Source organism: Labrus bergylta, chromosome 22 (assembly GCF_963930695.1).
Source record: "Labrus bergylta chromosome 22, fLabBer1.1, whole genome shotgun sequence".
NCBI classification, from domain to species: domain Eukaryota; kingdom Metazoa; phylum Chordata; class Actinopteri; order Labriformes; family Labridae; genus Labrus; species Labrus bergylta.
In genome coordinates, this window is record NC_089216.1 from 9891448 (window position 1) to 9916563 (window position 25116).

Consider the following 25116-nt stretch of genomic DNA (forward strand, 5'->3'; position numbering starts at 1 on the left):
TGTTATTTGCCATTTCTAATGTGGCCGACCTTAAGGTTGCTGGCTTAACTGGTGTCATTCTTCTTTTATGAGTTAAAGCAATAAAAACACAATGAATGAGAAGCAAAGCTAAACATGAGTGTTTAAATGATGCAGGGGCATTGAGTTCAATACAAGTGTGGTCTTAAATATTTGAAACAGCACTACACGCCATATTGCCAGGGTTAAGAACGTGTATGTTAAAAGCAGAGCAGTTTCAAAAAACATTACACTTAATCCGTCAAAGGTTCCTCTGATGATTCATTGTCGCTGACATCAGTGACAGGAAAACCAGAGCGATGGAAATCTGTTCAAATGTGGTGAGGCTCAGTTTCCCCTTTCATGACAGAACTGTGGATAATATGTTGGACCCAGACCAGCAGGGGGTAAAATAGCTCCATCAGTCTTTTTGAGTCACAGTGAGGTGGAGGGAAACAAGTGAAACGCCGATGCATAACACTGACATTTTTTAATAGAATTCATTTATAACAAATGGAACTTGTGTCAGCAGAGAAACTGATTTTCATACAGACGTCTTTCGCCACCAATGTAACCTAAGTAAGAAAATAAAAAGCACTCCTTTCATTCAGAAAAAGAAACAGTTTACGCTTACAACTAATCAGAGGTAATTGTATGATCTTTTTAACAAGCCATTTTTTTTTTTTTACAATTTCATTATTTAATTTTCAGTCTATGCATCCAGACGAGAGATAGATAGAGAGAGCAGAGAACACAACGTTTATTTCTGTTAATGACACTCCAAGCTTGAATGGCAAAGCCACAAGAACAGATGGTCGGGGGACAGAATTGTTCTGAAGTCATCTGCTGGAGTAACCATGGCATCAGAATGGATGCTCTTTTTCGCCACAAACTTTTTTTTTTTTTTGTCTTTTTCAAGAGTTGATACCTTTTTTGTGTTATTTACATACACACAAAGTGAACGTTTAAGGAGATTTCTTTTTTATAGATGGGTTCAAGTAATATATTATTGGGTTTAGAATCAATAGGGCAGTGCATAGTACAAAGATAGAGAAAGTGCAAATCTTCCTACCAGGCCAGCTCTGGCCGTTCTGCAACGTTTCACCATGCATATGAAAAATCAATATTAATTAGAAATAAAAAGTTAAAACTGAGATGAGAAAAAAAAAACATGTTTCCGAGACTTGGACATAACGTAAGATTAGCCACCATGAGGTTAAATAATAGCACTTTTATATCCCAAAATGATGACAAAAAGAATCAGTTAAGCATTCGACGAACAAACCGAACACACAGCTGCTTGAGTTAACAAGGGAAAGAAAGCACCTGGAATGCACATCCACAAAGCCATCAAAGAGGGAGATGAAGGTAAAGATGCTGCCCAACATAAAGACTGAAACGCAACCATTGAAACTGTCTGTTTCTGCCTGTAACCTCAAAACAAAAGGACACAGTTTAGGATTGTCAGGATAACAGAAACAATATTGGCAGAATGTATTTCTCTATATCTCCTCTCTTTAGTGACATATGAAGCCTGTTGTTCAAACCTAAGGCATGAAGAAGAAACCCCTTCGGTGATGACCTGTGCATTAGGCTTTTTTTTTTTTTTTTTTTTTTTTTACATTTTTCCACCCAGTCCATTTTTAGTTTGATTAACCGTTTTAAAATCAGAACATATATACCATTTGTAAAAGCGTGTTAATTTTACGTCGAGACTTCATACTGTTTATTTTTGAGACACATGTTCTGCAATCTCATCCCTGGCTCTGTGTCTGAAGAGTTTTGATAAATGTCTGTTAACTTTTTATATATTTTCTTTTTGACTGTAGATTGTAGTAATATATATAAACTTTTCAATTCTATTTCACTCAGCCACAATAAGGCCACTGAAAATGAAAAATATGAGCTTTGAAATGTTCTTATTTGCATATATAATCTCATCATGTGACAAATGAATACTACAGGTAAATCAACTATACAGTTACATTTACACTAAATGCCTAGATTACTCAAAGGATACATTAATATGTTAAATGAAACATTGTAAAAACAGGCATAAATATAAGGCACTCTAAATGCAAAAAAAGGAAAAAAAAAATACCTTTACCATTGAATGCTTTTTAAGAACCACAAGAAGGTGACGTCTTTGTACCTTGCCCTATTGTGTGGAGCTGTGACTGCGGCTGTGTGACCCCTCCGTCTCTAAACTACAGACCTGTGTGAGAGCTTACATAAAAAATGCACCAGTGATGCTTTGACTGGCATCCGACATTCACACTCACCACTTCCTCCCTCACGTGGGGAACAACAATGTCATGAGTGAATGACATATCCACATAAAACCCTATCTAAAAAATACACATATTTATTGCACAAGAAAAGATGCACTGAATCAGAATACAATGTTGTCCTACTGATGTGCATTCCAGTGAAAAAAAAATCATTTCCCCAATAGCACACAACTTTCAATTTGGAAGCTTTCATAGACAAGCAATACTCTATACCTTTTTATTCTCATAAATTATTTTCTTTGTCAATAAAATTAGAATGTTTAATTAATACTTTTATAGATCTTTCACATATATTTGACAATCTGTACCATATATTTGTATATTTATGTATCATATCCAATTCACTAGGTCCTCTCATCACACTTCTTACATGGAAGAACTAAGATAATCGGTAGCAGCAACTTCATACTTTGCTCATCCCTGTTGATTCCACAAAGCCCCAGTTTATCTGATGGGTGTATTTAAGTTACCAAGTATGTGATTATGGACAAAAACAAACAAACAAATCAAGACCAAAAAAAAAAATATCTCTTGAATCAACTCAACATTTTGGTAGTGTGGGGAGCAAGATAGTAAAAAAAAAAAAAAAAAAAAAAAAAAAAAAAGAGGGGAAAAGATTCTCTGCAAAATAGCACATACACCAGAACAGTTCTACAGCTTTAAAAAAAATTAACATTGAATACGTTTTATCACTTTCTTTCAAGCGAGACATTTGTGTAAAAAAAGGAAATTCACACAGTTGAAAAAAAGCACATCAGCTGTATAATAAAGTACTAAAAAACTAAATCAATAATTTTTATTTATTTTATAGATCATTTGAACTTTACCCTCTCCCAAAATTTCGATGATGAACATTGTGACAGGAAAAGGGGGGTATGTATTCATTATTACTTTAAGTCTGTCCTGCTGTTGTGGACCAAGCATTGTCTTCTTTTTCGATGGGTTGTCAGTGTGTACTTGATTGTGAAATAGACTTTTTTTTTTTCTTTACAATGTGCATCAAGTCCCCCCCCCCCCCCCCCACCTGCGGTTCTGTGTGCCTCCAATGCCTCTCATAATGGTTCATAATCACTGATGCATTTCTGATGATGTCATTACTGTTCATTTACTTTTTTGTTGTGTTGGTTTCATTCAGTTTTATGAGCCCCAAAATGAATCCTTGAAGCAAAAGAAAAAGTAATTCCATATGATGCTCCAACAGTCAGGATTCCCTCGCTTTGAGTCAAAGTGAGGTTTTATCAGGGTTTGGAAATACTTGGTCCTCCGGGAATCATCTTTTTCATTTTTTGACAAGTCATGTCGCACATCCAACACTTAATGAGTTGTTAGCAAGGAGTTAAGGAGTACTTTCTCAAGCAAGAATTTATGGCTCAGAAGAGAGGCTCACTGGGTATTCTTTCCAAAGGGCCCTCTGCTTTTTTCTTCTCATACTGGGTCTTTTACGTTGCATAGTGATCAAAGCTTCCCAGGTACTCCAAACCAGCTCTGTAGCAGAACTGGTACTGATCCTGGAGACAGAGAAGAAAAAACTTCAGCTCATATTCCCTCTCAGGGATCTTGTAATTTATATTTCAACTTGACACACTTTTTCTTGAAAGGTACAATCTGAAACACTTTTATTTTCTTTACACAAATGCATCCAAAATCTGAAGAAAAATACAAGTAGTTGTTAGAAGAGGAAAAAAGTTCAGAGTTTATCTGAAAAATTGGAAGCAGATAACCTAGCTTGTTGTTGATGTCTTCCACAGGTGCTTGCCTAAGGTGTTCAGTTTTGTCAAAGATGATAATCGAATCATATCTACACCTTTATTTTTCAATTGAAGTATATAATCCAATTGGTAAAACCATCTTAGTCGCATAAATCTGCAACACTGCTTGTGAGTAATTCTTTCTTTGCAAGTATAGTAGAAAAAAAGCAAAGGTGAAATTACGACTCACCTCTGTCTGCACCATAGCTGGTCTCTGTGTTCGTAACATTTTCACTGTCTGAAAGATGTCTACTACGCCCTCATATCTCATTCGCTCCAAGACAATGCTGAGGGTGATGAAAACTCCAGTTCTACCAACACCCGCGCTGTACAGACAGGGCATGAAGGTCAACGTGATGCGGAGGAAAAAGTTTGTTTGCAATTGAAAACAATGCACAATTGTTTTACAGAATATAAAGCTCGAGAGATTTTTAGTTTAGTTTTTTCTACTAAATACAAGTGTTATGGTTTCGCAAGTTATACCTGTTGAACACTTACCTACAGTGGACCGAGATTGGCCCATCTTGGCCAAACTGCTCCTTTGTTTTATGTACTTGGCCAATGAAATCGATAAAGCCCTCTCCTGATTTTGGCACTCCTTGTTCAGGCCAGTCTGTGAACTGAAACTGCCTCACTGTTCGTGACTGCCCATCCTTAGAACAATGAATCAAAAGAGAGAGAAAATGTATAAAGCCAACTGTTTATACAAAACATCTGCCAGATATATGGAACATCTGCATAAGAGACTAATTAAACAAAACTAGGCGGAAAATCTCAAGTATTTCACATTCCGCAAACCCCATGGAAATAGATTCTAAGACCATCTCCATCATACCTCTCCTCGTGTTTGTGCGTTCCACAGTGCAAGACAGACTTATTAAAAAAAATCTAGCATGGGCGCCAAGTTTAAAGCATCAGAGAACATGTTTTGTCATCCAAGATGCCTGCCATTTTACCTGAGCGTATTAAACATGAACACTAAAGATATTAAATCCTTTGATGTGTTACCCTCGACAGGGTGCTCGGAGAATCGACTTTAAAGGGTGTGCATTACTTAAGTGATATTGTATCCCCTTGATAAGAAGAGCAATCCCATTGATGAGACAGTGTAACATGCACTACAAAGGAGGGAGCCTGCGCCATTTATCTGCGTAAGCCTTTGATGGAATTAAAACTCTGGCAGCTCGCTGCTGCCGGCACAACATTTGTTTTTTTACACATTGACATGTGTCATAATTCTTACAAATATACTTATGATTATGTTACACTTAAGGCCATACTTTAGTATAAACAAATACTTGATACAATGCCAACATTTTGAGCTAAAGATGACTGCACTGAATCTAGTCAGTATTCACCATCCAGCAAGTTCAACATAGTCATTGAAATATTCTTCTTGGTAAATAAATATATGCAAATTGCAATTTAAGTTGTAAAACATATAAACCAGATGAAAGTTTTTATTTAATTCCTGAACCCCTCATGACCCATTCAGTGTCTCAATGACCAATGGTTAGGCAACAATCCAGACAGAAAAACAATATACTAGACTAAACTGTAAAACAATAGTGCTGGATTTAGAAAGCCATTCCCGCAATGTCAAAATTTGAACTTTAAACTTTGTTCTATGAAACAATGTCTGCTTACCCTGGCATCAGTCACTTTGAACTCTCTCAGGATATACTGGGGCATGTTATACTCGGCCATTGGGTCCACCACAAAATACTGGTATCTGGCCGATCTCTCTGCTGGCCAGTACTGATGGCATTTTTCCTGTAGTGAGTAAAAAATAGAATACCACATTGAACCACAACATTCTCTTCATACACTAGACTTCATTGTTTTCATTCCCAGAATTTTTAATACAATTCAAACTTCTTGAGAGCCTATATTTTCACGGCCAAATCTTTGTATGGTATTCCATATAAACTGCTGTGTTATATGTCTTTTTGTTTTCTGTAGCAAGACTAAGGAGGGGAACATGCCAAAAAAAATTGGGGAAAAGAATCAAGAGTATGCATACCCGGCCCATTTCTCTAAGCTTGGTTAGCATAACAACAATAGTGGAGTTGTGCTCCCAGAGCATTCTCCAGAAGTCCTCTGTGGTCTCTGCCAGTGGTCCCTGTGTGGCAATATAGGCTTTCTGTTGCCTGTGGGAAAGCATTAATCACATGATGGATCAGCCTTCATACAATCAGCATGAACCAAACATTATTACTTTCACTGTGAATATTATAAGATACAGAAAGGACCATATTTTTTATGACTGAAAAAACATGACACTGTACTTGGCCTTTTTTCCAGTTAATGTTACATTTGTATTTGAAATGTTCCTATGAAATGCCAAGACATTTTGAAGTCTGAATTTATGCACTGACCATCTGATTTTCAGATGGTTTGAGAGTGTGACTATATAAGCACCTACCTGTACCCATCAATGAAACTGGCATTGATGTAGTCAGAGCCCTCAACTCCTCGAATGGGCTGAAGACACACTCGCGTGGACTCGTATGGCATTATGTTAACAAGGCGGTTCTTGAACTTGTTGCAGGGGAGATTGGCACTGATGAATCGTGATGTATGGGCTTTAGTGTTAGCTAAACGCTGCATGACACAGAAAAAGAGATCATTTGAGTGTACTGGTCGCACTGTAGTCACAGACTGGGTTGACACTCAAGAGTTGAATCCTATGAACAATTGCATGTCTTTGGTTTCTTTACCACTTGTAGAAAGAAATCCAAAATGATAACTTGCACATATTCCGTTTTGAAATCTACACTATAATGACCCATAGTGCAATGTGGTCATATTTCATGTAACCTTCAAGTATGGAAATGGCATCAAAGTGATTACCATCAAAGCTTGCCATTGCATGGGGGGAAAAGAAATTGCACTTTACAATGAACAGACAGGAAAATGGATTCCCAGGTGAGCCTGGAGTGGACAGAACTGCACTATAATCTAACCTGTTTATCATCTCTTAGTGGAATCGGCATCCATCACATTGCAAGAAGGAAGGTGTGTGACAAGCAAGGTAAAACCATGCATACAGCAACACCACAGATTGCAAGGGGGTTTCACAAGGTTCAATGAGCCTATCATTGTGAATGCAGACTACAAGTCCCTCTGGCAAATGTTCAGTGGCGGGGAAAACCTTAGTTTGGCGTTTTCATGTAAACCAAGACCCCTGTACCCCAAGGAAGGGGAAACCAGAATGGGGAAATTTATACTATGTTGAGTTTCACAAGCGAGTCAACTAACTGTATAGAGAGGAAACCACAGGCCCCTTGCTGTCTGGTGGGCTTAATGGGAACTGGAAAAGAAGTTGTACAGAGAAAGGCCAATTGGTGACACCAAGGCCTGGATGTGACTTGGAACATGGGGTACCAATGAGATATCTGTAAATGACTACTGCATTAGACTAGTTTTTTAACAGCTCTTGGACAGATATTGTCAGCGTTTCCCAAACATTTTTCCTTGGAACCCCTGGCTTGTATGTAAGAAAAGTTAAGGCCCCACAGGACCCACACGAAAAAAGCAATACATTCCTGTCAAAAACATACAACAGTGTTAAATGTTTTAATCGATAAAATCCCAAAAGAATAGGCCCACAGTTCTTAACCAAAATACCTTTCTATAAACTGTTCAGTAAGTGTGTTATCATGATTTTGGTTAACATGCAAATCTTATTTTGACAACCTCAGAACAGACCTAGCATCACACCCCCCCCCCTGAGAGCTAGACCCCAGGTTGGAAACCAATAGTCAACGATATTCAGATTAACCTGAACCATGTGAATTCTTCATGTTCTTCTTTGTAAGTAAACCTTTTGTACCTTGAACTCAAGTTCCATGCCGGTGACATTCTCTCCACCTTCTATCTGCGTCAGTTTCTGGATGTAGGCGTATAGGTTTCTGGCCGGCACTTCGGTGGTGCCGCAGTTGACGGCCTCCTGGAGCGCGTCATGTATGAAGACATACTGGTCCTCTGTCTGCACCATGTAGTTGCGCTGGGCACGCATTAGCGTCACATGCCCATAGATGTCCACAGTCTTCTCGTGTTTGATGCGTTCCATCATGGCATCAATCACGATGAAGCAGCCTGTGCGTCCCACTCCAGCACTGTTGTCAACAACAAGATAAAGAAGGAAGAATGTTACTGGGTGATACAGGTGTAACTTTTCAAGAAAATGGAAGAAACTACCGACAAATCTAAGTGATCAAAAATTATGTACAGTCCAATGGAAGAAGTGCCTTCTTTTGTAAACTTTTTTAGGGGTTTGAAGAACTTGCTTTCTCCTATAGTGATGAGATAAACTCTCTGTGCCAAGTTTGCCACTGTAGGATGGACTATTTGGCTTAGAGTGTAATTAAATCTGAAGTGGCACTTTGTGGAGAAGAGGGCTAGGCAGTCCCAGCCTTCAGCGGGCTCACTGCTGGCTTTGCAATCTAGTCTCTCACCCTCCAAAACCCCACCTGTGCTCTCCAACCCATCAGGACTAATCACTTACGCAACAGCAACATTTAACCTTTATCTCATGGTCCCAAAAAGTGCCTCTACAACAATGTGCACAGTAATGCAGCTACACGGATGCAATAGTGAGAGTATATTTTTTGAGGACTTTGTGAATGTGCTGGACAACCTCCGATAAGAGCAGCTGACTTCAATTTATGCCATTAGATTAGCATAGTGCACCTAAATGCTATTTGAGTTTTTAAAGAGGCACTGAAAGGCAGGTATCTTCATTAAGATTTACATTGACACATTTTTATGTTAATACAAATAATTTACCACTGGAAAAAAAGCAACCCAACAGGGAGGGAACATGTTTTACTGTTTCTCTTCAACCTTTTTTTCTTGATTATGAGTTTGAGACATGCCAAATGAGGTCTCCTTTTTTGCAGACTGCTGACACTCTTTAAGAATTGTAACCCTTACACATCAGATGTTTTAACTGTGCATGCCTCAGCACCTAATGTGCTTTCTGATGACAGTTTGTGTACCGTTGGGCAAAATGATGATGTTAAATCTTCTTTGTTAACTCTCCTCCCACCTTACCCTCAAAGCACAGCATTGACAAGACAAGTCCTTGCACTTGGCACTCCAAAGTAAATAGGTTATTCAATCCATTAAGCTGACATGCCTATGAGGTGAGAGCCATGCTCTCGTGCTCTCGTACTTCTGATGGAGCATTTGTTTTTCATTTTCTCAGAGGAACTTGCGGGTGTTGAGAAGGGGAAACTCAAGAGGGAGTAAAGTTAGTCCCCGGGGGCTTAGTCTGGTTAATGTGCCATGCTGCACTGGAACTGTGCTGCAAATGGAATAAAGACACATATGGGAGTCATTGGCTTTAACAAATTATCTCATGATCACTTCCAAAATGGCTGACAACCATTTTCTTTCTTTTACAAAACCCTTCACAGCTCTTGGGTGATAACAGAATTTGCAATAGGAGTCAGAGGCAGCCTGCAAAGAAAAGTGCCTCATGGATATTTGAAGAATTAATCACTTCCAGGTCCAAGAACACCTCAGCCCTTGGGCAAGGGATGCAGTAACTAGCGTGATTTTCCCTTTACCCCAGCTGTTTCCAATCTGAAAACATTTTACAGTGCAAACTTGTATGTGGGAGAGTAATGACCTGCGAGAGAGTAAGTGACAGAATGACAGCGTTGAGCAAGAGAGATGGAAACAGAGGAAGATGAGGAATGGGGGAAGGGGGTAAGGACAGAGGGTAGAGTTGTGTTACGCAAAAATAGATGAAAAGTATTTGTGAAAGCTAGTTTTCCAAAAGGGTAAACAGAAAGAAAACATTTTAACCACAATTTTTCCTAAAGGAAAGGTTTAGAAAACTTGAATTATTGGACCAGAAGCACAAGTTTGTATGTGAGTCTGGTTGCATGAGGTGGTGCAGAAAGCCGTCGCTTCATTTGGCAGTTGAAGGGGAGCTGGCAGACTGACTGCACTAATGACCTGACACTGCCTTTTCAGCCAGTCAAGACCAGCTGCTTTGGACTTGGACACACATTTAGTGTCAGATTAATATGCTTTCCAGGAGTTTAGGGAATAAGGGATGGTGGAAGGAGAGTGCCCTGTAAAATACAGCTGCAATGAGTCCCAAAAAGATAAAGCATGTGCAGCAGTGAAAGCAATTACACATGTATTGTTACCAAATCTTGTGCTGTCAGCTAACCTGTCACTGTTTCCTCACACTGACTTTTGAACACTAGCACATGAACTCAAACTCACCAGGATCCCTGCATTGCTGTTAATAGTCAATAATGTCTTAAGCCCTTTTGTATGAGGCTAAAATTACTTGCTAAAACTGGGAAAGTAAATCAAAACAGTCTTTTGTTTCCAACTTTGAGGTACGACATTCTGTTCTTTAAAACAGACTTTGCCCGCTTACTGCACTTTGTAAGTTTCTGACACTTTTTGCACTAACCACAAGACAGTGTTGGCTGCCATTTCTGTCCATTGTGACTTTCCATAACAGATTGAATGTTCCCCTTGCACGCAACTATGACGACAGGGAGGTGGAGTTTTGGAGCAGTGCGCCTGAGTCATCCCTTTCCTGTATGAAAATAACGGCTGTTATTTCACTGTTTGTTAAAACAAGTTACTTTGCTGCTGTATCGCTTGTTGGACATTAGGCTAACTAATGCTCAGTTCGTTAGTTAGTTAGTGAAAATAACTAGAGACAAGAACAAAAAATAGTACTATGTTAAAGTTGTCAATCAAAACTCTTTTAAAAGTGTGGGCTGTTATATCAAAAGTTTCCCTTCCGCGTCACTGGGAGAGGCCAGTGATCTCCATGACATTCAATCATGTACTTTTGACCTCTTCCATCACCTCACAACGCCTGGGTTCTCTTTAAGCTAGAAGAGCAAAACAGTCCCTGACCTGTGGGTTAGTGAAAACAGCAGGAACCAGGAGGGCAGGAAACGTTCTACGTTTGTGGGAAGCAGATTTCACAAGATGTTCTATGATTTAAAGTTGCCTTTGTTGAAAGAATGTGAAAGAATAAAGAACATTATTTTTGACCGTTAATTAGATATGTAGGCTCTAATATTATCTAATATTAGGCTGTTTTGAGTTAGATGTCTCTTTTGCGCTTGAAGAAAACTTAAAGGCGCTTTCTTCATGAATTGAGTCACAGTAAGAGACTGTCTGACTTAAAATAATCTGAGACATATCAAACAATATATAGAATCAAACCTCGGCTCTTGCAGCATAATTTGTGGTTATTTAAATAAGCACAATCAAAAGTGCAAAACCCCATTTTTAAATGTGATGGCAGGGTAAAATGTATTTGACATGATGAAGGTTGAAGAAATTGGATACACAGTAACATGAGACGCTCATCATGTCCTCAAACTTCAGTCTAGGAAGAAGTGGTTGACCACTAATTTTACTAACATCTGTGCAATCAAAATGCTGTCTCGCATTCATCACATGACTTATTGTGGAGTTTAAGCAACACGTGAGACACAGGAGTAGTTAGGGGAATTCTGAAATATGTTTTGTCAGTTATTTTATGAGACAATTGTTTTTCAGCGGAAAAATCCCAGTCTTTGTGGATAAACTGATCTTCTTGTTCTATCTAACAATCTCTGTTCTATAGTGTCTAATGTCAGTTTAGGTAGATTGTCATGTGTCATATTAGTAATTTATAGCACAGGGAAACAGTTTGTAGTTAGCATTCCAGCTTTTACACTCATATTTTAACAGGTAAATTCAAAACTCTTGGTTGTTAATTTCATGTTGTCATAGTCTCTTAAGAAGGAGCTTCGGCGCATAGAAAGGTGGTAAGCTGCTACGTTTGCTGCACCAACTAATTAATACAAAGCCCAAGATACAGTGCCATGCTTGTAATTTTGTGCAACAAATGTTTCTTTCCTTTTAAGCCTTTATTTAAGGCCGTATTGCATACACATAAACACTTTCAGCAAAATTCTACAGCGCTGAATGTCTTTATCTCGTACCTTTATGCTCAACCACAAATGGCTCCGAACATTATTATGGGAGTATGCAAATGTAGAAGATGTCGCTGTTTAAAATGATGGTCAAACATGTAGTGAAAAGAATGCTTTTCAAGGGATTTGGAGCTTGGAAATGGCTCCATCTGATAGGGAGCCAGAGGATTTAAAAAAAACACCCATCTGCACAGTGACATTAATTCCTGCTTTCTGCTTCATTGTAAAAATAAAAAGTCTGGATTTTCAATTTGAAGCCATTCGGCAACAAGCTCTAATTAACTTCTGCATGTGGTAATTCTAATTCTTCAGTAATCCCTCATCTCTTTTTTTGTCACTTTCTTAAACAACTTTGTATCTATTACATTCACTATCGCTGTTGCTTCATGTCTCTCTGGCTTCTTTCCCCCCTCTTTTTCTCCCTTCAGTCACTTGCGCTCTCCGTGCTGAGCCTCTGATGACTTTCCTGAGTTGAGAGGAGCCAGAAGTCTGTGTTATTATATCCTCGTGCCTCTCTGTAGGGAGTCTGGCCGCTTTATGTAGCTCTGGGAAGTGAAGTTGGCGTGAAAGTGAAAGTTATTTGTTTCAGATGCAATAACCCGGGGGATAAGCTGAGGACTTTGTGGGCTGCTGATGTGCGACATGTTAGCCGTGGAGCAGGGAACACGACAGGTCTGCGAGAGTCTGTGTGTCAGTGTGTGGGAGGAGATGTTTAAGTTTGCTGAGGGCAATGACACTTGTACTCTTTGTGCTATCATGTCGAAAACACCTTCTCATTTATAGTGCCTTCTGTGAAAGCAAGCAGGCAGATTTGTTTGGGTTTACAGTTAACTCCCTGAAAAATAGTCCTCCTGAGACAATATTTTTCCTTCTGGTTCACATTTTAAAAAACAACACTACGTCCATACACTATAACCCTGATATAACCATCTTAATAACCCTCAATGTATTGCATCTTGTCATATGTATTCATATATTCATTACAGCAAATGGAGAGAACAAAATCAATTTCATGCTTCAGGATGTTTTCGTGAAACCATGTTGTTTTCTTACCTGCAGTGTACCACCATGGGCCCTGCATCTGGAGGATTGCAAGCTTTCACCCGTCTCAGGAAGGCCAGGAACGGGGTGGGGTGCTCTGGTACCCCGTGGTCCGGCCAGGCCGTGAACTGGAATTGCCGCACCTCTCTCTTCTCGCTGGAGCCATTCTGAATATGGAGGGAGGAGAGAGGTAAGTGACTAACATTGATACACGTTAAATACTGTTGCGGGGTCGAGGATAGTCCACGTTTTCCTTACTTTAAAAAGTGCAAATGTCCTGACACAGTATGTAGCCAGCTCTACTGTGTCTAGCAGTGTCACTTGAATGAGGCCATATGTCTCTGTCCCTCTCGTTGGCCAGTATTGGTCACATTTCACCTGAAATGGAGAGAAATCTGACATTAGACATGGTCAAGATATTATTATGTGAACACTTGCTCTCAGGATAGAGCAGAACACCCTTGATGCAGACTGTATACAAATCTAGCTTGAGTCACTTAATGGCAAAATATATGTCCACATTCCTCCACTTCTGCTGACTAGAGATGATTTCTTAATCAGGGAAATGGCCTGATATATTTGTATAGTGCACACAGGGCTGCTTGACTCTATAATTACAAAGGTAACCACAGTTTCAAAACATATTACTGCCTCAGCTTTATTGCTATTTGAGCGTACAGCTTTGTTTCACGGCTAACGGACAATAAAACACTGATCCCTGATAGCATTACTGCTTAGCAGAGAAAGGGAAGCATTATTGGTGTTGGGGCGGAAATAACTGTTCCTATTCAATTGTTTTTCTTCAGATTGGCCATTAGACTTGATGCAGTTCAAGACAAAATCGAAATGTCATCATGTTCGACAAATAATGTTTCTCGATGCTCTGTGACTGCTAAAAAGCTCAACCGTTATGCAGTAGAAATGTAATTTCAAATACCTACAATCTTTACTTTGATTTAATTTCCAAAGCAGCTGCTCTAGCATTGACACCAGGAGCACAGAGCGAGTGCGACACAGGGGGAATGAGATGATTCATAAGAGCATTTACTTGCAAAGACTTAAGCTTTATACATGCAAAACAGAAAAAGACAGCTTGAGAGCTTCCAAGAGAATGATACGACTGATTAATATGAAAGACAGGAGCTGTTGGCAGCAACAAAAGCACATTATGTTCTACAAATGTCAAACAACTTAATAGTATGACACGATCAGCAGAGGGGATGTCTCAAAGGAAGCCTTAACATCGGAGCCAAGTATTTAAGATCAAAAAAGCATCTCTGATGTCAAACAGACACCTGACAAGTGTGTTCCAATTTAAATTGATGAATCATTCATTTTACTGTGCCTACAATGATGAGAAACAGCCAGAGGAGTCTATTTGCTTTGCAGATTTGCACAGATACTGAATGAAAACTGCTCTCTGGATCGAGTCAGGACCTGGGTTAACACCACACCAGCCTCTTACAAAAGGTATACAAGTGTAAAGGTCATATGTTTCGGGGGGGGGGGGGGTCTCTTAAAGGGATACTTCACCCGTTGAAACATGAATCTGTATTGACATTGGGTCATATGTAGTAGAAATGTGAAATACATTTTGAAGTTGGTGCCTTCTTGGCCGAGAAAAGGCAGAAAGTGACTTTTTGCCTCATGTGGATGAAAGACACCAAGTCCCAGAATGCACAGCACCGCAGGCCACTCCCACTAAGGTCCGAATCAGAATCAGAAATACTTTATTAATCCCAGAGGGAAATTCGATCGTTACAGTTTCTCCAAAATATACAATATAGCAGTAGAAATATAGTAATAAAAACATTTACAGACATATTTACTTCAACACATAAGGCCAATTTTCTCAAATGAGTTGTAGTTTCACCCTGCTAACCGCAACAGCTTCCAGTGACGCAAAAATTGTCATTTTGCGTCACTGGAAGCTCCTTTTCAGACTTAGAAAATACAAAGATTTCAAATCTCAGGGGAAAATGAGGGCGGGATGCACGACCATTCAAAAATACTACCAGGTTTCTAATGATACAAAGCTTAATGCAAATGGGTGAAGTATCCCTTTAAGCTTTCATGTGCTCAGTCAAACACTGCAGGATGTGCCAGAGAGAAAGAGAAAAGTGCCTTTTGTCCATGTCAACCTTAAGAGAGAAGTAACTGCATGCAGCTTTAGTCTCTAGTCTTTGATCACTGATTGTAATCCAGTGCTTTCAGCAGTGGAGGGCTAATGAAGGGAGCGATGCTCGTAATCAGTCAGGGCTTAACAACAACAGAAAGTGTTTTAAAGACATAATCGAGGATATCAGTAGGTAACAGAATGCAACCGGGCTTCTCCTGAAGAATGAAAGTGGAGTCACAGAGGGAGAGCCAGAGTACAACAATCTGTTCAAATTAACAAGGTCATGAAAAACGAGCGATAAGGAGGACAGAGAAGTCAAACTGATAGTGATCATTTGAAGAGTTTTCAGAATCTCTGCTTTTATGATTTAAGGCTATACATCCCCAAACCTTCTTGTTATTTAATTCGGGTACACCTTAAGAAAGGGAGCACTACACAAAAATGAAGCTGTCTCTTTATTTCCGCCTCTTACCCTGGATCTCTCCTCCAGTTTGGTCATCATGACGATGATAGCGCTCCTCTGCTCCCAGATCATCCTCCAGAATTCACCAAATGTTTCTGGCAGGGATCCTTGAGTGGCAATGTAGGCATTTTGCTTTCTGTAGCCGTCAATGTAGTTGGCGTTGATGTAGTCACTTCCAGGAATACCTTAAATAGAGAAGAGAGCCGAGTTAGTGTACAGTTTGGAGACTCGAAAAAAGGATTTGTTAAATAAAACAGATCTGATTTTGTTTGACAGGATGTTGATAAAGACTATAAATGTCACAAAACAGAGGCTTTGCTTTCTACGCTGGTCTAAGTCCTGATTTCCCTACAGTTATTTGAGACACTGTCAGATTGTCCCCCACATAAAGAGACTATCTTCTGTGTTTTCTGCAAGTATTAAATAGAAAAATGGCATAAAAACAGTTACATTTACAGCCAGTGTTACAGTCCATCAGGATTTGTATTTTCTATCAACAACACATTTAAATCCAGTTTTTATGCCCCTCTTCCATATCTGCAACTGACTTACAGATAAAGCTTGGTCTGTAAAAGTCCATCACCTCACACCGAGAAAAACAAATCCACAAAAAACAAGCAAAACAATTTCCCCCTCTTCTCTTCACCCTCCTTGCTTATATTAAATGAAAGGCACAGCAGCCTTTTCCAATCCGGGCAAAAGAGACAGAGCTGACAGCTAGTCAATGCTCTAGGACTGGCAGTTTAGGGGCTTCGTGCACACATGGTCCACCAAGATAAGTCTCATCTGCATGGACGCCACGTATCAGAGAATCCCCTCACTCCAACTGCTTGCTCTCCCCCTCTCTCCCCCAGACTCCCTTTTTACGCCCAGGTAACTTATTCACCAGCAAAAAAAAAAAGAAGGAAGGAAATGGAATATGAACACATTCAAAAGCCCACCCACATTCTTTATTATTTTTCTTAAACATCCCCCGCCTCCACTTTTGCTGTTGAAGTCGTCCACAAAGCCAAGTGGCTGTATGTTTCGTGATGGACAAGGGATAAATATAATTAAGCCCAGTGCTTATTGAAATTGAAAAGCAGAAGCAAAAAAAAAAGGAGACATTACTGTGCTTTAATGAGAATGAAGCAAGTTGTTTAATGCACATTGGCAAATGGATTTTGCATTTATGCTTTCTGTCAGTCAGGATTTGTATAAATTCTTCCGTTTTCTCTGTCAATATGCTGATTGAGGAATAAACATTGCTGCTGTGTTGTTCAGCACTCAGCACAGCTCATAGAATAGAGAGGAATCTCAAAGGCATTACAGAAAACAAATTATGGTGCAGCATTGTAATGATAAGAATTATAAATTTTAGCAGTAGCAGTGGTTTACTCCCATTAAATTATGGTGTATCTGAGAAGATGCAAGAACACTTGCACTCAGATTTCTTCTTGTTGTGACTACAGAACAGTCAAAAAGTTTGTTGAATTTCATTATACTATTTTCATGAATTACCTCTTGGTGGAACAGCAAGCAGATGTATTAAATATAGCATTTTTGAGTGAATAAGAACAGGCTTGAGACATCTCAGACTAAAGATAGAACAGTGACACTTTGAGTGAACTCTTGCACAACTTTAATGTTTAAATGTGTTACGGAGTTTGGAAGGAACAGGGAAGTGGTCAGGGTCCAGCTAGAAGAAGTTTTAGGATTGACTTTGGATACTAGTTTAATCCTGCTAAGAACTTGTTTTGTCTGTTAAGTTTAAAAGAGCTGCCTGCAGTCGTGACTATTAAAGTCCACTCATTTGCTCAAGCATCATTTGGCCTGTATTCCAAAGATTCTTCTGATCCATCCCCACATCAATAATTTCTGGAGTACTCTCTCTGAATTCTGATGTCAAATCCCAAATCCCTTTTTAGTCAAAGAACTCAATCAAAGTAAACAATAGACGCAAAGCTTGCCAAAAAAGCTTTGTTTAAGCTTTAAACGGAAAAGAGGAAGTCCCTCATGTCCCCCTGGCTGAGATCTACTTGCTCGCTGTATTACAAAGGCTCCAGTTTGGTTCTGCAGATGTTTTTATACGTCTGCCTAATGGAGTTCCATCAACACTCAAGCTGTGTGCTGTTTCTGAGAGACTGCGAAAAGCCCTCTCAAAGTCTTTCTGTGTTTTCTCACATTAGCCTTTTACTACTTTGTTTACTTTCCTCCGCCCTCCATGGGAGCAGCTCAATGGACGTAGTTAATTAATAGCAGTGTGTCCGTGTGCAATTGTGTTTAATCCAGTAAACTGGTGACGGCGCCAGCACTTAACTAGCCAGTTCAAAATAGCCTTTTATTCTCTAGAAGCTGTATTGTACTGTGAATACAACTTTAATGTGCCAAAGACTTCGACGGTACTGGTTCAAGTCAGGCTTGCTACCAGCTTGAGGCGTAAAGTGTATATACATTTATTTATATATGTATATATATATCTATCTGCAAAGACAGTCCTGTTCAAAAGAAGACAGCAACCACATCTTAAATGAGTTCTGAAAATGTAAGTTTATTGGTGACACCTAGTTGATTGTGTTGATGATTGTGTCACACTGGAAAATGTAATTTTCAATTTAGTGTAGAGATTAAATTAAGTTAAAACATTACTTTGGCTTCATAACTTAAATTGTTAATATAGAATATCATAAATTAAGAGAAAAAGATACTGGTCAACTTCTTGCACTGTAGGTTGTTGTCACCAATGGTTACTTGATTTGAATGCTTTCTCTTTCAGTTTCAGGGAGCATTTCCTTCTTTGAAACTCCTTCTCTGTATTTGCAAGAAACTGAGGCACGGAGGGAAATAAGTATTCTGATATGCTTGTGTTGGAGTGAATTGTTAAAGTTGAATGTGGAGCTCCTGAGGTCTGAGACGTAAACATTTGCACTTTCTGTCTGTAGAATCGATAAATGTACTGGGAGGGAAGATGTAGGTGGGTGGCATACCATCAATAGCAGAGAGCAGGACTCGGGAATGGTCGTAGGCAATCACGTTGGCATATCTGTTCTTTGGTTTGTTGACCTCCAGGTTCGAGTGCTCCCATGTGAACTGCTGACCAGGGTCGATGGACTGTGAAGTAGAAAAACAACTTGTTAAAAAGAGAAAAATAAATGTTTTTCACGATACTTTATAATTGTTATTTTCGCTCAAATCGATTGGCAGTTTCTCATGAGGTGTTCATGCAAGATCAGTATTAAAAGTAAATAGAATGAAGCCTTTCATCACAGGGAAATTATAAAGGAAATCTGGTCTTTAATGTTTTGTTAATGATTTACTCTTAACTCATTTCAATTGTTTGTTTGAAATACTTCCATTTTTAGGTCTTAAGATGTTTACCAAGCTCTGTTCCCCAAGGCTATGAGAAAAGCAGATAAAAAAAAGTACAAGACGCTTGATTGAATAAAGTCCTGTGTTCCCACTTTTGTCCTCCTATTCATGCAGCCTCAACACTAACAGTACCTCTTACTAAAAATAAACTTTTACATAACTTTAATAGATAGTCTTGATTGAGTCACTTTCAACAGTGACTAAGAAACACTGTAAAAATGGAAAATACTAATTTATCTCCAGCCCGACAGCTTGTGAGAGTGTAATATGCACAAATATAATTTCCTCTCGAGGTCAAATGTTTCAGACTCACGGTCCTAGAAAACACACACAAACATTCCTAGCACTGCCAGTTAAATGCGTACCTCTCTCACGAAGACGATAACAAGTAGCTCTTAATGAAATAGCTAATTGATGAGTTGTACAAACTGGTGTTTAATAGGTTACATTTGACATATATAAATCTATCTCAGTCGGTATCTACTTTCTGCACACTGCACTCCTCCACAGGCTCATAAGGTAGTGACCATGAAATATCTCATGTTCTTGATAATAAATGCTGAGGGTCAGTTTTTCTGATTTAAAATATTTTTTTGGAGGCGGATTTGGATCATAAAATTGTCTAACCCAGAATTGAATTGTTCATGATAAAACGTGTTCAGACCTGAAAACATCTCACAGACGAGAGAAAAACCAAAGTGACATTTTTGAAAATGTAAATATTTAAATGTAAAACAGAGCACTTTTTTTGTTTTTATTTTTGTTTTTTTTACAACTATGTGACCTAGGTGCTGTCGTTGGTTTGAAATAACGTCTCTATATAAATGATTAGATTTAGAAGAAGACACAAGTCTGAATTGGTCCCAAAGGAGAAGCCTGTATTCCATCAGCTTTCCTCATTTAATTTTTTGGGACTTTACGGCATATACTAGAATACCACACTTGAGACTACTTGAGACAGAATTTGCGATCCAGGCTTTGTTCCAGCTTTGTAAAGCAGAGATTGATAATGATCCCTCATCAGCCGTAAATGAACAATAAAATATAATATCACAAAGGGAAAATACAAAGACATGAAAGATGGCATTTCATTTCACATTACAAGGAGCATATTGTGGTTGTGTTTTTAATGAGTACCGCATACCTTTATGACTTAATCTCCAGCGGAAGTAGCAGAAACTTAATGCGATAGGAAACTCTACGACACATAACAACACTGACCTTGCTTATAATCTATCTGCATATTGTCACACTTTTATGACTCCTTCACGGTAATTTATGGGAGTATCACAGCTAATTAATTCACTTCATAATTCCTTTTTAAACTAGTTTAATGATGTAAAACATAATAATATGACAATTGAAGGACATATGTTTAAAGGTATTTAAATCATATGAAGTCAATGTGAATACAATAATTTCAGGACTCAGTGCTTTATCTGCAGAATCACCCTCAGCTACATTATGCTGCTGACAAATCACTACCTAAGCCTGATATTTTGTCAAAATATGTTGAAACACTGGCCTGCAACATTGCTCAGAATAAAAATCTTTATTTCATTGTGCTCGCAAAATTGCTTTCCACTGCTCTGGAATGAGCACTATGAAATTGGAATTCAATGTACTTAAGCTGCAATAATGATTGGGCAGCTTGGCAGCCACCCATATAGTGACCTCATAGATTTTGGAGTCGTTGCAGGACTCGCAGAGAGAAATGGGCAGAGAAATGGTGACCGTTGCCATCTCACACAGTGCCCCTGAAAGGAAAAGACCTCTTGCTCGCACAGCTTTCAGGCTCAGTGAGTGTGCTGCAAACATGACATCCTCAACGGCAATGTGAACATTTACATCATCTCACTAGAGATAGGAAAATATCAAAAATTCAACACTGAGTTTTTCCCTGCACAGTTGATAATGGCAGTAAATAAATAACAGTGATTACCTGATACTTTGTCCTACATTGTTGTCTTGATACAAACCCAATTGGTACTGTAAGGCCATATCAAACACACAGAAGTGGAATAAACTACATTTGAGACGATTACCTCATATTCTTGTGAGAACTTTAGGTTGTCATTGGCTTTTAGGCGCTCCTGATGATCTGCCAGGTCCATAATTGGAATTGGAGGGTGGTTGGCCATACCTGTCAATCAGACAGACTGAAGGTCAGTCACCTGTCTTCATAAGAGGGCATCACCCAAGCACAAGCCAACAGTGAATCATTAGAGAAGCAGAATGTGTGTTTAACAGGGGGAAATGGAGAAGTGGATCTTGTTATAGGCTAGTTTGTTCACTCAAAGCAGCAGCCATGCTCATAGAGAGAATATGAATACAGAAGCCAATGAGAAGTCATCAGGCACACTGGGCCTCTCCCTATTGAGAGAGAAGAACATTATTTGCTCAGAAAGCTGCCGTGGATAGTAAGCATGACAGTAAGACACAGACACAAAAAAAACATCCCAGAAAACAAACAATCAAAATAACATCCAAAATGTTTGGCCAGATGTTGATGTTTGCTTTGAGTGATGACATGTTTTCAGGCTGTCATTTCAAACTCCGCCTCCTGCGATGACATAGCATAAACACCCGATGGATTAGATGAAGATGGAAATACAAGCCTAAGCAGAAAAGAAGGGAATTAAAGCTAAAAAAAAAAAAAAAAACAACCCCAAAACAAATCATGTCAAATGCATAATCGAGACCAACTAACTTGACAAATGGAGGTTACTGGGGTGACTGGACGCACCTGAACCTGTGGAGGAAACGGCGGTGTAATTAAGTACATTGCAGATGCTATAGCAATGTAATGACTATTTTCTTCACAAACAGAAGGTAGAAATTGGAATTTGACAAGAGGTAGTTGGGTGATTATGTGTATCATAAATGGGACATTCATTAGTAACTTAAAATGTATCATGCTAGAAGCATTGGCTATGCCAGCATGCTTATTTCTTGTAAATAATAAAGAGCGGAGGAATAAACACCGAGCAGCACAAAAGAAAAGTCGAGCAACCATTGGATATTATTTGACATTCATGTGAACTTGAGTATGCTGACATGGTTATATACTTCATTATACTTGCATTGTATGCAGTATGACGTTTCAGGCTTCAGTTCACTTGACTTTGAAAAAGTAAAATTGAAATAGCTAAATATAAGTGATCAGTTTTTGTCGCAGTCGAGCCTTTGTCCAAAATATTTGCATCGCAGAATTCAGGTACCGTTTTTAGACACAAGCTTGGTGACAGTCTCGCTCCCTCCGCCACTGAGGTGATGTTTCATTTTGGTTGCTGGCACAAGTGGGCATTAGCTAATGGAAGCTGTGCTTCGTTTTCCCACCCACTCTCCTGTCTCTCTGAAAGACGGTAAGGGATGTTTCTATTGCAGCCCGCTACTCAAAATCCATTTCCATCACTAGGGGACAATGAAAGTACCATTTCCAACACGCCGTCACTCAAACATCAAGCATCCTTAAGATGAAAATGTCCATTGAGGGGTAAAGAGGTGAGAGAACGGGTTGAATGAGAGGAGAGAGAGGTGGTCTAATGTAGAAGTGCTTCAGGGCTTGAGAGAGAGTGGTCACGTGGTGAGGAAAAAATGTTGGGTCCTATTTGAGCAGTGAGGGAGCCAAGATACCAGCTCTCAGAAAGGCTGTTGGGAGGAGGCAGAAATGATGGCTTGAGAGGCGAGTAAAATAGTGGGAGGATGGTTGAGATCACTCCGAGCCAAAAGGAAAAATACCCCTCTGCCAGGATGAAGCAGCCAGTAATGGTCCTAACATCATTGAAGAGCTTTCATAAATATGCATAATCTTTTTTCAAAAAAAAATAAGCCTGCAGGGATAATTCATCCTCCTTTCATATGATCTGATCTGAAATATATGGCTTTGATATTACAACATTATTGGCCGTCTGTGAACACCTGTCCCAAAGCATCTGGTGCCAGAGCAACTCAAACAGCAGTTTAGTGTGTCTCTCTCAGTCAAGACGGGGGCAAAGTCGCATACCGCCTTTCCAGGTGATAAATGGACTGTGACTCCCATTGTTCCACCATAGATAAGAGATGACGACGCAACCAAGCCAGGGCATGACCACTGACCGCGGCTTAACTCTGAACCAAAGGTCAGAGCGCACACCCTTTTTGTTTACAGCTTGTCTCCAAATGTGTGTTGCCATCCATTGGCTGGCGTACAGAACGGAGCACTGTGCCGTGACACATTTTCTATTTACTCTTGCCTCTCCACCATGCTCCTTCCTGTGAGTCCTGGCAGCAGGGTAGCATTCAAGCAGGTCGGCTCTATTCTGAGCAAGCATGACAGGTCTTGATGACCTCGATAACGCAGGTGCAGAGGAAGACGACAGCTGCCATGAAACTGTCAAGCTTGCATTTCTGCCTCTTCATTTTCCAACTAAGAAGTGTCTCCGGGGAGGAAACTGTCAGATTTGACCCTCTGTGCCTGCTCTAAGCACCTGTCCACCGTCTACCTGCAAACCGCTCTCTTGTTTTATGCTAATCTCACTGCAAAAAAAATGGCATGTCATTTGTAAGGACGTCATGGTATTAGCAATGGAAGCGTATGAACACACAATGGATGATAGATAGCTAATTATGATTCTGCTTTTTATATTCTAAACAAGCATCTGGAGCGTTGGCGTTCCTCTTCACAGTGCACATTCAGTTGTAAATTCACAGTGGAGGACATGAACATCACTAACTTCATGTGGACTACGTACCAGGTGTTTGGAAGTTGAGACGTCGAAGCTCAACGGGGTCAGTTGGATGATGCAGGGGCATTTCTTTGCTGTTGGGGAGACTGCCTTTCCTAGCTTCAGATTCTGCTCTTTTTCTGCAGAACAGATAGGACATTGTATTTATTCAAAATCATTTTTTTTGTTAACAGTTTTTCATTACTCTACAACCTCAAAGCCCTCCTTGTGCTCTAATAAATACAGCAGGCTAATATGTAATTAAGGAGGTGACAAGACAGCATTCTTCCAATACATAATGCTACAGGGCTGGACTAAAAAAACACCATCACTTCACAGTATGATACAATCCAGTACAATAGTCTTTGTCATTAAATACTAGCTTTAGTGAAGCCTAATGTTCACTTTTCACAGTTGGTGTCAGACTGTCACTTCAACTGCAATAGTAAGAGGGTGGGATTTACATTGCTTTATTTTGTCCCCTTGTTCTGTACTGCATTTAAAGAAGGTATCATTTACTACAGCACTATTGCTGTGGATTGTATAATGTTGCGGGACTTTCTTGTTATTAAATCCACTCTATTGTAATTCTTTGTGTTTTGACAATTGTGTTGTAACTTTTTAGATTCATATTTGAAGCGAGTCCTTTAAAAAAGAACCCCACTAAAATCATCGTTCAGTTTCATATGGGGATGCATTTTTATTCAAACAAATTTCTTACAAACTAGTCATTGAGATGGATAACATCATTTATAGGCAGTTACCAGTAGTAGAAATATACTACATAAGATATCATTGTGAATATATATTCATAATACATTTAAAGTTTGTTAGTAGTAGAAAAGGTCCAAACAATCTTGCTTTTCTTACTGCATGTAACATCTTTTGCATACTTTACGTAATTGTCATTAAGCAACTAGAATGATTTCACAATTGACATGAGCTCCAGTGGGCCACAAACTTGTTTATGTTTAGATATAAAAGGAACAGACTCGGGAGCAAAAGGGTTTAAAGGGGATTAGTTTTCCTCTACTTCTTTCTCACTCTTACCTGTCTGGTTTGCTGCTCCATTGGTCAGCAAGAAAAGAGATATTGATACAACATTAGGTGGTAAGACCTTTACCCTTATAAAAATGGAGAATTCCAGAAATCTTCCTGCACATAAGTAAACGACGAACTACATACGAGACAAACGATACCAATCACATCTTGCTTGTGTTGACTTTTTCTTGATTAGTGATTCTATACTCCAGAGATTATGCCTAATTATGCAGCCCTGGGACTCTTTGTTTCAAATACTACAGTTTCCCAGGTGCATCACAGATTTGTACTTTGTAGCTCTGCTTTTTCAAGCTGTTGCACTCGATTGCTTGAGCCTTCCATTGTTGCATTTATTAAAATAAAAAAATGTTCATATTAGAGATGTATAT

General features: G+C 39.2%; 1 protein-coding gene across 32 annotated transcripts in view; it reads right to left on the reverse strand.

Annotated features, from left to right (window-relative positions):
* Positions 1-472: 472 nt before the first annotated feature.
* Positions 473-25116, reverse strand: part of LOC109994240 (protein tyrosine phosphatase receptor type D) — a 354409-nt gene continuing 329765 nt past the window's right edge. For 19 of the 32 annotated variants that reach the window (XM_065950652.1, XM_065950655.1, XM_065950656.1 and 16 more), the window contains 14 exons: positions 23714-23826; positions 21691-21732; positions 21026-21123; positions 18599-18722; positions 15642-15817; positions 13309-13428; positions 13063-13217; positions 7872-8157; positions 6462-6640; positions 6060-6186; positions 5684-5809; positions 4535-4689; positions 4227-4362; positions 473-3796 (listed from right to left, as the gene is read on the reverse strand). In XM_065950652.1, coding sequence (XP_065806724.1) covers positions 3728-3796; positions 4227-4362; positions 4535-4689; positions 5684-5809; positions 6060-6186; positions 6462-6640; positions 7872-8157; positions 13063-13217; positions 13309-13428; positions 15642-15817; positions 18599-18722; positions 21026-21123; positions 21691-21732; positions 23714-23826 — 1906 coding nt within the window. In that variant the 3' untranslated portion in view covers positions 473-3727. The remainder of the gene's footprint in view (positions 3797-4226; positions 4363-4534; positions 4690-5683; positions 5810-6059; positions 6187-6461; positions 6641-7871; positions 8158-13062; positions 13218-13308; positions 13429-15641; positions 15818-18598; positions 18723-21025; positions 21124-21690; positions 21733-23713; positions 23827-25116) is intronic. The other 13 variants (XM_065950663.1, XM_065950661.1, XM_065950675.1 and 10 more) reach the window with 1 other exon arrangement.